Source organism: Astatotilapia calliptera, chromosome 16 (genome assembly GCF_900246225.1).
Source record: "Astatotilapia calliptera chromosome 16, fAstCal1.2, whole genome shotgun sequence".
NCBI classification, from domain to species: Eukaryota; Metazoa; Chordata; class Actinopteri; order Cichliformes; family Cichlidae; genus Astatotilapia; species Astatotilapia calliptera.
In genome coordinates, this window is record NC_039317.1 from 35,738,866 (window position 1) to 35,753,253 (window position 14,388).

Sequence of the window (14,388 nt, forward strand, 5' to 3'; positions counted from 1 at the left end):
GACTCCAGTTAGTTGATGTAAATGGAGAGTCCTCTTCACACACTGAGGTTAATTATGGAGTTCCACAGGGTTCAGTGCTAGGACCAGTTCTGTTTACATTATACATGCTTCCCTTAGGCAATGAGCATCTGCATTTTAAAATTGGCTTCACCGCTGCTACAAAAAAGTAAGAAACACTTAGTAACAATAAATAATTACTGTAAAAGTAGAACAGTCAAAGTCTGATTCTGCCTTTCTAACCTGGATTTCATTCATTATTTTCTCCAGGTAGTTCTAAACACTCTGGATTCTCTGATTAGTTCAGCTGCCATTCCTCTGCTGCTCTGCACCGCTTCGGTCATAGACTCCCGCTCTGACCCACCCTGTCACCATCACCTACATATTTATTGATCAGTCACAAATAGCTAGCTCTTAGTCATGTTAAAGCAGCTTTTACATCAAAATGTATGTCAATAATTGTGTTGCTAGCAACACCTCTGTAGTGGATAATTTATGCCGGGTCAAAACATCCTCTCCACTTCTAGGTTATAGTGGTCATAAATTATTTGTCTTTGGATCCCACACACCCAAAATTCAGTATTTGATGAGTAAGTCCATTTTAGAAAATCGGGAAATATGAGATGATAGGGTTTTATTTTAACAAGGTAACAGTAAAATAATAATAATAATAATAATAATAATAAACTTTATTATAAAGCACACTTAAAAACCAAGGGTATGCCAAGGTGCTTAACAAGTTAAAATAGAGTATATGAGGAGGATAATAGAAATAGGACCAAAGCAAGTACTAAATATGCAAGCAGATAACTGTCACTAATACATAGGAAAGCAACAGGTACAGAGCAAACAAGAATTTAAATGAGCATACAAGTGCGTGATATAAAATCATAAAAGAAATATTAACTAGAGGGAAAGGCAAGATTGAATAAGTGGGTTTTTAGTCGTGATTTGAACAGTGCAATGGAATCAGATGCGCGGAGGTCGAGAGGAAGGGTGTTCCACAGTACCGGGGCAGCCAGAGCAAACGCACGGTCACCCCGAGACTTCAGTCGAGATCTGGGTTGGGTCAGAAGTAGTTGAGTGGCAGATCTGAGTGTTCTAGCAGGAGTATGTGGTTTGAGAAGTTCACTAAGATAACTTGGCGCTAATTTATTAATAGTTTTGAAAGTAAGAAGTAATATTTTAAATTGTTCCTTGTTCATTAACTTATAAATTATTTCTGCTGCATTTTGTGAATTTCTTTTCAAAAGACAAAATTTGATGCACTTATCAAAACTAATCTTCCTGAGATTGCTTGTACGCTCTTTTCTGCTCGACTAAAGAAGGTTTTCCTTGCGGAGATCAAACAGTACAGACTAACCTGCCCCAGAACACAGCTCCCTACCTGGATATGCTCTGCTTCTCCCTGTGCTCAAACAACGTACCCAAACACCGACCGATCTAGTCAGTGAGTCTGAGGAATAATGATTCTGGTATTTATACAAAAGGCAGGCAGTGAGCAAGCTAAAAGCCACAGAACCATTAGTGTGTAAAAACATGATTCACATCTAATATCATGACTGCCTCCATAACTTGCTGGAGGTGGAAAGCAGCTGTGCAACTCCTAAAAGTTTAAGGTAATAATGTCACGCGGACGGAAAACTGACTCAGGCGCAGACGCAGCTGAAACTAGAATTACAGTCACAAGTGTATTTACAACCACACTATGTGAAATTATAAACAGTGTATGGGGGCAGGGACTTTCATTGGTCCAAGGAAAAAGCGAAACACACGCTGCTCGTTCGCTCCTCTCGCATTTGTCATTAGCACTCTCACCTACTCCACGCACGCTGCCAGGGGAAACAGATCTAGGATAAGGGACAAGTCCAGAGTCTATGCACAGGAGTAACCGTGGTTAGAATAAACTGAGAAATCACACAAGAAAACAGATTATCAGAGCTGTACAAAAAAAAAAATGACGAGAATAACTCAACAACCAGCAAAGACGCTTCTTTGCTGGATGACAAATACAGTCCTTGGGACCAGTCAATATGGGGTTGTATGTGTATTTACCATGGATAACCGAGGAACCGAAGGATACAAGCATCATCAAACAGAAAGGAACTAATCTTTTCAACAATGGGTTGCAGGAAGAGGAGATCTAGAATGGCCTGCAAGTGATGATACCCATCGTCTACCTTGCAGGCCCAATATAAAACCTGAACACTAACACTGGCAAGTCTAGGTAGGGAACGTCCTCAATCGTGCCACACATTCCTACTGCACTGACGGACAAAATCTTTCGGCCACGTGGACAGGTGTCGCATAGTGTCCTTATCTAGCCACAATAAAAACACTGACCAGCCAGATGTCATTTCCTGCAGTCTGAGAGCAAAAGTCGGGCCTGGCGTGGTCTGCTCTTCCTCCTCTGCTGGCTCGTCTCTTCCTGGCCTTCGTTCCCAGGGATCAGCCCCTCATGGATCTATCAGGACTGGAGACCTGTTTACCATATACCTGCATGTTGTCATCAATCCTAACAGTCATGGAAATCACAGCATCCTACTCACTGGAGTTGAATGCTACCGTGCAGTGACTTCTCTTCATAGTGAAAATACAACTTACAGCTCTATCTCTGTACAATGGTGCTCAGCTATCTCCACATGTTCCCGTAAATCTCCTGGGAGACTTTCACCTTGACGAGCTGGATTACTGACTGTGTTCCTCAACAATACAGTGTCAGCTACTGTGTTAAGTAGAGAGCCACTGACAAGGCTGATCAGCATCAGGATAGCATGATTAGTCAGGAGGGGTGGCCAACTCCAAGGCGGGAAACTCTTCAGGCCTGGTGTTGCACCAAAACACAAACACCACCATATGCACACAAACATGCACAGACTAGGGCCCTGTTCTTCGTACCTCGCTAAGTAAGTTAGCTGGATTAGATTGTTGACGATTTCGCGTGATCCTGGATCGTTCGGTTCCCCGAAGCTCATCCGGGACTTGCTGTCATAGCAACAGAGCTGTAAGCGTAAACCTGCTCGGGAGCAGGTTTACTTTATGTAAACAGGATTAGATCGCGGCCACGCAGGTATGTCCGCTTCATTTATACGAAAGCAACAGCGATATTTTTCCACTGTTTCACCATAAATAAATATTATCAATGTAACTAAAGATAATGCAGCACCTGATCCTTTTATTGATGTCACACAGATACATACAGGTCATTTCCTAAAAAAGGGAAATGTACTATTAACATTCTATTACATGTATGTGATTATTACAGATGTAATTCATATTTCAGAGTAGTAATTGTAAATTACTTCGTGTAATCAAGATGAGAGACCACGGCTATAAAGCGAAGGTGGATTTGGGAAGCCTGTCGCAGCCATGTCCTGTCCGTATACGCGACCAACCCATTGCGGAAGGTGCAAGATTGATAAGGAGAGTCCTCAGAATTCAGCGTATATTGCGGGATAGACAGGATCCTTTAGCTCAGCGCGACAGTGTGCTCATAGAGAGATATCGATATTCCCGTGAGGGTATTATTTACTTAACCAACTTGTTGACGAGGGGGTGCAGGACCACCACCTGTCTTTTTTTCCTCTGCCCTTTTCTTGGTTGCTGTTATGAACAAACTAACAGAGTATTACAGGCCAGTATTACCTTGCCAAGAGACGAAAAGCAATCTAAGAGATAAATATTACCATTCTGTAGAATACTCCTGTATTCCACTTTTACTTGTTCCCATGTTCTTGTGGGTCCTGTTGTGGCTCTAATGTGAAAGGGGATATAATATAACATATTATAATATAATATAATGCCATATGATATTGGACAATATAGTGTCATATGATAGATCTACCCTACCGCCTACTGGTGTTGGCCAGAGGGGCCGATGACGCGATATGGCAGCCTGGCTACAACCGTAGCTGCCTCCACCAGTGTGTGAATGTGGGAGTGAATGAATAGTGGCATCGTACAGCGCTTTGGGTGCCTTGGAAAGCGCTATATAAACCGAATCCATTATTATTATTATTATTATTAAATTACCTACGAGTTTGATTTGTCAGCAACTTTCTGCCAGCCCTCTCTCCTTGCTTTTGCAGCCTTTGCAGTGTTCTCTTGCGTTTTAATTAAACTCTGAAACTCCTGAAATCCCGCACTCATGAGTTCTTGCTCTGCTGCCGGAAAATACCGTGCACGCCCCATCGACATTTTCGCCGACCAATCAGAGGGTTGCCGATCAATGTTTCTACTATCGATGCGTAGCCCCTTTTACGACACCCAGTGATGTCACATTACTGCGTCCAGCTGTACTAATCGTCAACAGCAGGTGTGTTCGGGGAACCGGATTAGCGAGCTCACGGTTAGCGCGATGGTTTGGTCTTGGATGTGTCATGTGATCTTGGATGTAGTGAGCGACGTACGAAGAACAGGCCCCCGGAGTAGAAAACACAAATCCAAATACAACACAGACATGGCAGGTCGACCAGCGAGGAATGGCAGACCGTGACAGAAAAAGACTCTAAATGAATATCAATGGTACTAAAAGTAGCTGTAGATAATGTTACATCTGTGTGATGATTATGGGTCATTTTGTCTCTAATGGTTAAAATGTTATTTGTGAAGAAGTGGCTACAGTGCTGAAGAGAAACCTTCAGTTCTTATTTCTTATTTCTCCAGGCTAACTGATGATCCTCTAAATTTGCAACACACCATTTTCTCTCCAGCTTACGAGTCATCTGCTTTAGGCTACGTGTTTGAGAATTATACCACGGAGTCAGGTACTTCTGATTTGAGGCCTTAGTTTTCACAGGAGCTACAGTATCCAGAGTTGTATGTGGTGAGGAGGTAAAATTATTAACAAGATAATCGACCTCTGTTGGAGCAGCGTTCAGATAGCTGCTCTGCTCTGTGTTGGTACAGGGCATTGAAGATGATAACAGTGGGTGGATTATATTCTTAAACTTAGTTACAGCGCTTTCAGAAAGACATCTACTGTGATAAAGTCTACTCTCCACCGCTGTGTAATCAATTATTGTAAATGTAAATGTTATCAGGAAATGATCAGACAGGAGAGGGTTTTCAGGAAACACTGTTAAATGTTCAGTTTCTATGTTAAAACAAGATCTAGAGTGTGATTAAAGTGGTGGGTGGGTTCTTTTACATTTTGAGAGAAGCCAGTTGAGTCTAATAACAGATTAAATGCCATGTTGAGGCTGTCATTTTTAGCATCTACATGGATGTTAAAATCACCCACAATAATTATTTTATCTGAGCTGAGCACTAAATCAGATAAAAAAAAAGTCTGAGAAATCAGACAGAAACTCTGTGTAAGGCCCAGGTGGACGATAGATGATAACAAGTAAGACTGGTTTCTGAGTTTTACAGCTGGGGTGGACGAGGCGAAGCATCAGGCTTTCAAATGAATTAAAAGTCTGTCTGGGTCTTTGGTTGATTAGTAACCATATCATCAGAATATGGGTGATGAGAGACATCATTTAAAGTTAATATTGAGAAACATTATTCTGAACATTATTCCACCATAGTTTTTTGCAGATTGGTGAACCTCTGCCTTTTTTCACTTCTGAGAGCTCCTGTTGTGCCTAAACTGTACAAAGATTGGCTACAATTGTTTTGCATCCATTAAAACACTGTTGTGATTGGATACAATTACCCTGATTAGCTGCAAATTGTTCCTGCAGCTGTTTCTTTTTAGTACCACTTACTTATCCAGCTTTTTTTTGATCTGTCCCAACCCATATGGAAAAGATATATATAAATCTTATAAAGTTTTTATCTGTCTTGTATGAAACTTGTATGAAAAGCATACAAGAGTGAAAACACATATAAGATTCCTTGAAAAATTATATAATGAAACTTGTATGTTTTGTATACTTACTAAAAAAAATATATGAAAGTAATGAGAAAGTGGCCACTTTCATGAGTAAATCATGTAAGCCTTATATGATTTATATATGATTTACTCATGAAAGTAGCCACTTTCATGAGTAAATCATATATGTTTTTACTATTTCTTTTCCATATGGGAAGAGCTGATGTTTTGCTGCCATCTAATTCAAAATGAGCGCATGTGTGTGTTTTCTGTTCTATTGTGAGTAAAATATGGGTTTATAAGATTTGAAAATAATTAATTTCTGTTTTTTTAATCCCTAACCCTTTTACATTCAATTCAACTTAATTGAATCCTGTTTTATTTACACAGCACCAAATCACAACAACACTTGTTTTACATAGTATCTCAAAGCTGTACCTCAACCTGTTTCTTTTGTAGACATGTTTGGCAGCTCAAAGCTGAAGCACAGCGCCTCAGATAGCGCAGACAAGAATGGAGTGAAAAACCGGCTGAAGAAATTCATCATCAGACGTCCATCCATGAAGACTCTACAGGAGAAAGGCCTGATAAAAGGTTTCTGCTTGTTTTGCTTCAGCCTTTTTTCCTGAAGCCTTGTTTTCCAGTCGTGTTTTTATGCTTGCTTCCTTTCCTTTAGAAATGTCTTTTTTAAAAATTAAAACTTAACTAACAGTTTGGATAAATTTTGTTTCAACAGCATTGCTGGCAGACTAGAGAGGTTTAAGAAATAAAATAACATCGTGTTTTTATATACAGTGTTACCTTTGCAGAAGTTTTACAGGTTCGGTTTTACAACCTAACCCTGGCCCTAACACAAGCTTAAAATGATTTTTGTGAGTGAACTGGCTTTCAAAATGTGCTTAATCTAATAATTAAGTTAACAAAAATTCTAATTGATCAAATTGTTATAACATCTGTCTCAGATCGAGTGTTTGGCTGCCATCTGTCGAGTCTCTGTGAGCGTGAAGGGACCACGGTACCAAAGTTTGTTCGGATCTGTGTGGACGCCGTTGAGAAACGAGGTACGTTTACTGATACTGAAACTCAGACATGACTGTGCAAGATATGGACACCCACTCTCCCACCCATTCCTTGACATCCTTGCCAGTCACAGGAGCACGTTCAGTGAGAGACTGAGATTATCCATAATGCACCAATGAACGACACAGGAAATCATTGCTGCCCGTGGCCATCTACAGTACACAGTACAATAGTTACACCCCGTTGCACATGCTTTACAGTAAAATAATAACTAACAAAGTTTTACAGGTCAGAGTAAAACGTCAATCATATATATTTCACCTCTGCAATATTCTGGATATTTACAACTGAGCTACTTATATATTAGAGTTATTTCTTGTATTTTGTAAACTTTGTAATATATTGTATTATTTAGTTCAGTCTGTTACCGTTATTGTGTGTGTGTAACTGTGACCACATGATTTCTTTTGGCATTATTCTGATTCTAAACACAGGTACAGTGGTATGAAAAAGTGTTTGCCCTCTTCTTGAGTTCCATCTGGAAATTAAGAAGACTCAGATTCATGCTGACCAATGCATGAGCCAGAGTCAAGTTTCTGCATCTCTATGAAAGTTAAAAAGTACTTCTGCATGGAATTGTTGTATAAAGAATGTGCTGCCATCTGTTTGTGACCTCAAACTGAAGTGCACGTGGGTTCTGCAGCAGAACACAGCAGCAAGTCCTCCTCCGAGTGGCTTAAGAAAAACAAAATGAAGAATTTGGAGTGGCCCAGTCAAAGTCCTGACCTGAACCCAGAGTTTATAAAGCCAGTTCATGCTCAAATAACCTCGGATGTGCTAAAATTCCTCCACAGAGCTGTAGAAGATTCATTGCTAGTTATCACAATTGCAATTAGGCTGCTAACGATGGACCAACCAGTTATTAGGTTTAGGGCACTTTGGTGGGGTGTGGTCTGTGGTGCTGCTGCAGGAGATCACGCCTTGCTGGTTATGCGGACTGCTGTAATGCTGTTGTTGTTGGTGATGTGTGTGGCTGGCAGCTTTAGAGCTGCAGTCGTGTGTTTGTGACAACAACCGTGAGAATGCGAAATAAAGAGATGCTTATAAGCATAAAAATGTCGTCAGGTCTGCCATGGATCATTTACAGGGGCAATCAGTTTTCGTAGGTTTGGACTTTTCCCCTTGATAATAAACACCTTCATTGAGAAACTGCATTTTGTGTTTACTTGTGTTATCTTTGTCTATTTAAAATTTTTTGATAATCCGAACCATTTAAGTGTGACAAACATATGAAAAATTCAGGAAGGGGGAAAACACTGTATGTTTAGTTTCTGTTTCCTGAAAGCTAAAGCTGTTTGAGTACAATTAACTAGCAACGAGTTGTACATATGGATCTATTGAATGAGCTCAGACTTAAATTAAGGTTTTTAATAAAGTGTATCTCTTTGCAGGTCTGGAAGCTGACGGGATCTACAGAGTCAGTGGAAACCTGGCCACAATCCAGAAACTTCGCTTCCTCGTCGATGAAGGTCAACTAAACAGTAGCTTTTACAGTAGCTGTAAAGTAGTTAATTTCCCTTTCATTTATGAAAATGGGTTATAATTAATCAGCGTAAGTCTTACATTGCCCTGACAAAGCTAGGGGATTAAAACAAAGAGTCAAACAATGCAGGTTACAAAATGAAACAGAATTTTATTAAGAAATTAAACCTCGATACACAGCTAAGCAACTAAGTCAGTCAACCAAACCCATCAAAATAGTGCTTGTGGCATGGCCTTACACCAATAATTTATATCAAAATGTATTAAATCCTCCTAAGTAGACTCTGAAGTTAAAAACCAATACATATAAAATGGTAAAACAATGTGCTCTGACCTCTTCTCATAAAATCCTGCTCAGTAATATTTCCATGGTTGTCCCACAGAGGAGGACCTGGACCTGGAACACAGTCAGTGGGAGGATGTCCACGTCGTCACCGGAGCCCTCAAAATGTTTTTCCGTGAACTGCCGGAGCCACTGTTTCCATTTAGGTTTTTCCAGCCTTTTGTGGAGGCCATCAGTGAGTAAATCCTGCCTTTGTTATAAATCTTCAGTTTGTGATGACTTCATAAAATGGTTCTTTTATTTCTGTAATCTCTGCTGCTCTTGGTCAAGTCACTTTAAGAATGAGACTTGTATTTAGACAGAATCACCAGACTGCTTGAACAAGACTTTTCTCCCCCCCCCCCCCCCCCCCCAAGTTTAAAAACGTTTCAACTTCAATTAGAAATCTAAAGGTTAAACTAATGCTGCTGTCATTTGTTTTAACAGAGATCAAAGAACCCAAACAAAAAGTTCAGGCTGTGAAGAAACTGATACAGCAGCTGCCCAAACCCAACCATGACACCATGAAGCTTCTCTTCAGCCACCTGCACAAGTAATCCAACACACACCTGAACCTCACCTGTTAGGAGCATTTACAGTGTTCAGGTGGAATACTGTGGAATAAACCACTGCACATATTACTTTACAAACAAGTGATAATTCTTACATTCCTGTCCATATATTTGGCTTGTATCTTATGTTTCTTGTATTTTGCACACCGCTGTTGCTTGTGAAGCTTGCACACAAGAATTTCACTCACATGTGCTGTGTCAATAAAAGTGATTTGATTTGATGTTCACACAATCAGAAAGGCACCATCAGAAAGGGTCGTATTTATAAACTCAGGATGGGTAGCACATAGTACACTGTTTGATGCTTTGTTAGCTAATTTAAAGGACATGTTAACGTTTGCATTTTCCTTTTGCAGAGTTCTGGCCTTTTCCAGGAAGAACCTGATGTCCACTCAGGGCATCGGAATCGTGTTTGGTCCAACGCTGATGTGGCCTGAACTGGACGCCGGAAACATGGCGGTCAACATGGTGTATCAGAATCAGATTGTGGAGTTCATTCTCACTGAAAGCCAAGAAATCTTCAACTTGGACGGGAAGTAAAAGGTGCTGAGCGGGACCAAATCAGCTGATGGACTCACGTTTACAGATATTAGAAGCCATGTCTGGTTTGGGCCGGGATGTAAAAACTGGAATTTTCAGAAGATATTTTGTCAGAGTTTATATTGCATTAGCACAAATCTATAATTAAATGTTTTGACCCTTTTACCTCTGCCACAATCGGTGTTGTTTTCAAATACAAAAATATACAGTACTCCAATAAATAATTCTAATGATTTTCTGTATATAACCTACCACTGAATATTTAAAACATATCCTAGTGTCATTATAAAATTCAGCTGCATTATCACAAAATTAGCCTGCAGAGCAAACATGTATGAAACATGAATCTTAGTAATGTTTTTTTTATTTCAAATATAGCATTCACACTACTCAAGGCTTCACATGAACATCTCAAACAAACCCTGTCATATTATTGGTAAAATATTGCTGAAGATTATTTTAAAGTTATTGAATGATGGTGAGTAAATAAGATGATTTGTATGATTAGTGTGTTTGTTTCTAGACAGTCTTGCAGTATAAATATTGACTAAAAAGAAACAATAGAGCCTGAAGTCAACATAAACATCCAACTTTAGTGAGAACTGACGCATTTAAAAAATCTACAGCAGAAAACAGAAAACAAACTGGATTCAGACAATAATTTGTGTGTCAAAAGTTAAAATGAGTGAATATAACGGAAAATATGTTCATGTGTGAATAATTCAGTCCAGAAAGGGTTAATCTGTCAGCACAAAGAGTTTGATGTGTGTTTGTGAGTTTGACAGTTAATCAATGAATTCTGCCAGGAGGTACTGAACCGATTAAAGTTTTTAAAGGTTCTCTCTTGTGGTCTGAACACATCAGACTACAGCGACAAAAATGTATTTAATAAGAATAGAAAAAGAGGTGATTTTAAATTCCTGTAAACAGCATAAGTTTCCACTAGTTCGTGTTTGTATGTTAAGATATTTTAACTGAACAGAAATGAAACGTTCTAAAAATTATTTGAGATTTTAAAGGTTGCACATCTTGTGAGAGACGAAGATACTGAAGGTACATCTCAAGTTTACTTGACTAGTTCCTATTGATAAATATATTTTAGAGATTTCGCTGATTAAAATTTACTAAGCTCAGCCGTCTGTTCCTTGCTATCTAAAATATATTAGGACACTGGAGTAAACTTTCGACCATCTCACACTTCTGTTTAATCAGTTTTCTGTTTGACGTTTATTCAGCTGTGTGAAAACTATAACTTTAATCTCAGCCAAAACGATTTACTCAGGAACAAATAAAATACTGAAAAAGCCAAACAATAACATTTTTAAGTTATCTGAGTGACTTCTATATCATTTTTAACCTGAGTAGCCAAAGACCGCGGGGATGTGGAAACGATGTGCAGGTAGTTTGCTGTTGTCGCCCCGGTCAGCTATCGAGCTAGTGGGTCTCTGAAAACGTCGGCGCACTTTTGCAAATATGCGATGTCTTGATAAACTGAGCAGATATTTGAAGTTTACACAGCTACTTTCTCACCTTATAACATGTTAAAAGTTTATTTTGTGACCCAGAAAGATTAATAAGAGTAATATTAAAAACTTTTTTTTTTTTTTTTGCCTGTCCCATTTGGTTCTTTAGCTATCAGAATTGTTGTCTGAAGACCAACAAGGATACCCAATGGATTTATTTTGCCAAAAGGATCATTGTGGCATTGCCGTATTGGTCCATTTGATCGACCTTTGTTTTTATTATTTATTTTATTTTATTTTCAGTTGTTACATACGGGACAGACATGAGTGAGGGATAGGAAAGGGAGAGAGAAAGAGGAAGGAAAAGAAAAACAAAAGGGGAGAGGGACAGTGAGAAAGGGGGGGGGAGAAAAAAATCTCCTGGATCACCTGTTGAGAGAAAAAGAATAGAAAACAAGCAAAAAAAACCAAAGCAACATACTAAACACAACACCATCGCAATAATCTAGCTAAGTGTAAACAGCAGTAAATACTAAATATTCAATATTGTTGTGCAGCACGCAGGACAGACAGCGCACAATGTGCTTTGAAGTAGCAGCCAAGAAAGGTGTCATTTAAGTCTACGAGCAGTGAACACCCGTGTGCATACCTGTGTGGATCAGCGCGCTTGTATTCAAATGGTTTCCACATGTAATGGTCTGCAAGAGGATGTAGAGAGCCATAGCCCCGTCGCCCAGGGCATGAAGCAGGCATGGAGGAGATCCAGGCCCCAGACATCCAGAGGCCCCAGAGTGCGAGAGCCCAAGGAGGACCACCGGAGGGGCATCCGTGCCACCCTCATGGGAAGGGCTGAGGATCCCCAGACGAGGCGTCACCCAGTAGCCACCGAGCAGAAGCTAGAGGGGCTGCACCGGCATGCCCGCCGGCCCTGCCGGCAGCCAACTGTGCCAGAGTGAACCGAGCCGCAGGCCCAGAGGCCGGAGGCCGGAGGGCCCCCCGCACCCCGGAGGAGGCCTGACCGAGCAACAGGCGCCAGGCCCCGCCAGGTAGCCACCGGGAGTGAGCCGGTACATACCTGAGTGCCCAGCCCCGAACACCAAGAACCACCAATGCACCGACCCCTGAGGGCATCAGTCACCGGCAGGGAGTGTGGTGAGGGGAGATAGGCCTTGGAGGGCCTGGGAGTTCCCAGAGAGGTGGAGTCTAAGACCCGACCTGACATATAGACACAGACAAACAGGCACACACAGCATTGCATTGCACAACATGCATTCCCACCCTCAAGCACACATATACAAACACTCAGCACTCACCCAACGTAAGGATTGACATAAATGGACATGTACACACAATCACACTCCCCAAACATACTCTATACCTCGGGTCCAGGTACCCTCGCCCCCAGAGGGGGAAACAGAACCCAGACCCAAGAGATGTTACCCTTCCCCCCGGAGTGGAGGCAAGCAGACCGTCCCAGGCTCCGCAGCAGCAGGGAGGCCAATTGGACAGCCAACATCTCCTCCCGGCCCCCCCGCCCCGATGGCTAGCAGAGAACGGGGGTGTGTGAAGACCCCATACCTCCCTCCTCCCGCTCATGTGTAGTGTTGCTGCGTGTTGTTCTAAAGTGCATTTAAAACAAGGGAGAGCATGGTGCTGCTGCTGCCAGAGAGCAGCAGGTGTTAGCACGGCCCCTTCCGAGAACCCTCAATGTCTACATGGATTTAAAATTGAGAGGTGGGCACCGGCGCCAGAGGCAGGTTTGAGTACACAGACCGTCCACTGGACGCCGTTAACGTGCCCACCCTCAAGGCCCTATATATATGTGTGTGTTATGAGAGTGTAAGTAATGTGGATGTCTAAGTTGTGAGATAAAATTGAGGCACAGGTGGCCAGAAGGGGACAGAGGGGGGGGGGGGGAATGTCTCCCCTGCACCCTGGTGACACACCCGCACCCCAAGGCCCTACCTGTGTGGGTGAGTGTGGTGGAGCGGGAAGAGGGAGGTAGCCGGGGATGGGGAGGAAAAGGAGGGAGGGGAGGATGCCCCTCCCTAGGGCCAGCTCCCCCGCTGACCCCAGTAGGCACCCCCGTCCTCTGGTACCCACCAAGGCAAGGGAGCCCAGGTCCATCCAGACCGGGGCCTACGGTAGCACTGCCAAGCCCCACAGGACCCGGGGCAGCCCACCCTACCCCACCGCAGAGGAAACTGTACCCACCCCAACATTCAATCATCTCCCAGACTACACAAGACAACAGACACCCAGGTTAAGTTTATTCTCCACCTCTCCTATGTCTCTCCCCCACCTGCAGAGTGGACTCCTGCAAGGATGGAACAACCTCCCCACCAGTTGAAGAGCCCCCCAGTTAGGCCGATGCACAAGAGGCCCCCTGTGCCAGGGCTGAGCCCCCGTGCACCCACCCACTCACAACCTCGGTGACACACCGACGAGGACCAAAGCCCCCAAGGCCCAGCCAGAGCCCCAGCACGGAGGCGAAGCACCCCCGAACCCCAAACCTCCACGCCTGCCCTGGATCCACTCAGGGGCAGCCAGGCCAGTAACCTACGTCCACCAGTACAGACCATCCTCCAGCCCCGCTGCACGTAGCCACGAGGAGAACAACCTCTAAGAGCGACCAGAGCCACTAACCAGGTTATGAACACAACCCCCGGGTTAAGCCCTCCAGGGATAACGTCTCTAGGGGTCCTCCAGGCGCCCTAAGCCCGTCCCAACTCCACATCAACCACAGTAGCTAAGGCGGGACCAAACCACGACCCCTTACCCCTGCTAGGTGATGAAGCCGATCAAAGGAGCCCAGAGGGATTGATCAAATGTGGTGGCAGAGGATATATCGAGACTAATGTGATCTATTAGAAGGTTTCTATATTGGCTAGAATTAAGATTATTTTTATTTTTCCAGTTCATGAGGACCGTTTTCTTGGCGATGCATAGGGCAGTAAAAACCATGTGGACTGTATTAGTTTCTGTAGTGACCTCATCCAATTTTCCCAACAAGCATACTAAAGGGGAGGTTGGAATTTTACATTTCAGACACTTTGATAAGTCTTCACATATCTCGTGCCAAAACTTCTGAACTGGTGGACAGAACCAAAGAGC

General features: G+C 42.5%; 1 protein-coding gene across 1 annotated transcript; it reads left to right on the plus strand.

Annotated features, from left to right (window-relative positions):
• Nucleotides 1-6,173: 6,173 nt before the first annotated feature.
• On the plus strand, nucleotides 6,174-10,044 carry LOC113008494 (rho GTPase-activating protein 15). Its single transcript, XM_026145946.1, has 6 exons — nucleotides 6,174-6,409; nucleotides 6,778-6,876; nucleotides 8,287-8,364; nucleotides 8,761-8,895; nucleotides 9,147-9,252; nucleotides 9,628-10,044. Exons 1-6 carry the CDS (start codon nucleotides 6,277-6,279, stop codon nucleotides 9,809-9,811), a joined length of 735 nt encoding a protein of 244 aa, XP_026001731.1. The 5' UTR covers nucleotides 6,174-6,276; the 3' UTR covers nucleotides 9,812-10,044.
• The last annotated feature ends 4,344 nt before the right edge of the window (nucleotides 10,045-14,388 follow it).

Excerpts from the sequence above, each read along its gene's own strand:
- LOC113008494 (XM_026145946.1), top strand. The coding sequence starts at position 6,277 with ATGTTTGGCAGCTCAAAGCTGAAGCACAGCGCCTCAGATAGCGCAGAC. Across the intron at positions 8,365-8,760 it reads TCGCTTCCTCGTCGATGAAG|AGGAGGACCTGGACCTGGAA; the intron begins GTCAACTAAACA and ends GTTGTCCCACAG. Across the intron at positions 9,253-9,627 it reads CTCTTCAGCCACCTGCACAA|AGTTCTGGCCTTTTCCAGGA; the intron begins GTAATCCAACAC and ends TTCCTTTTGCAG.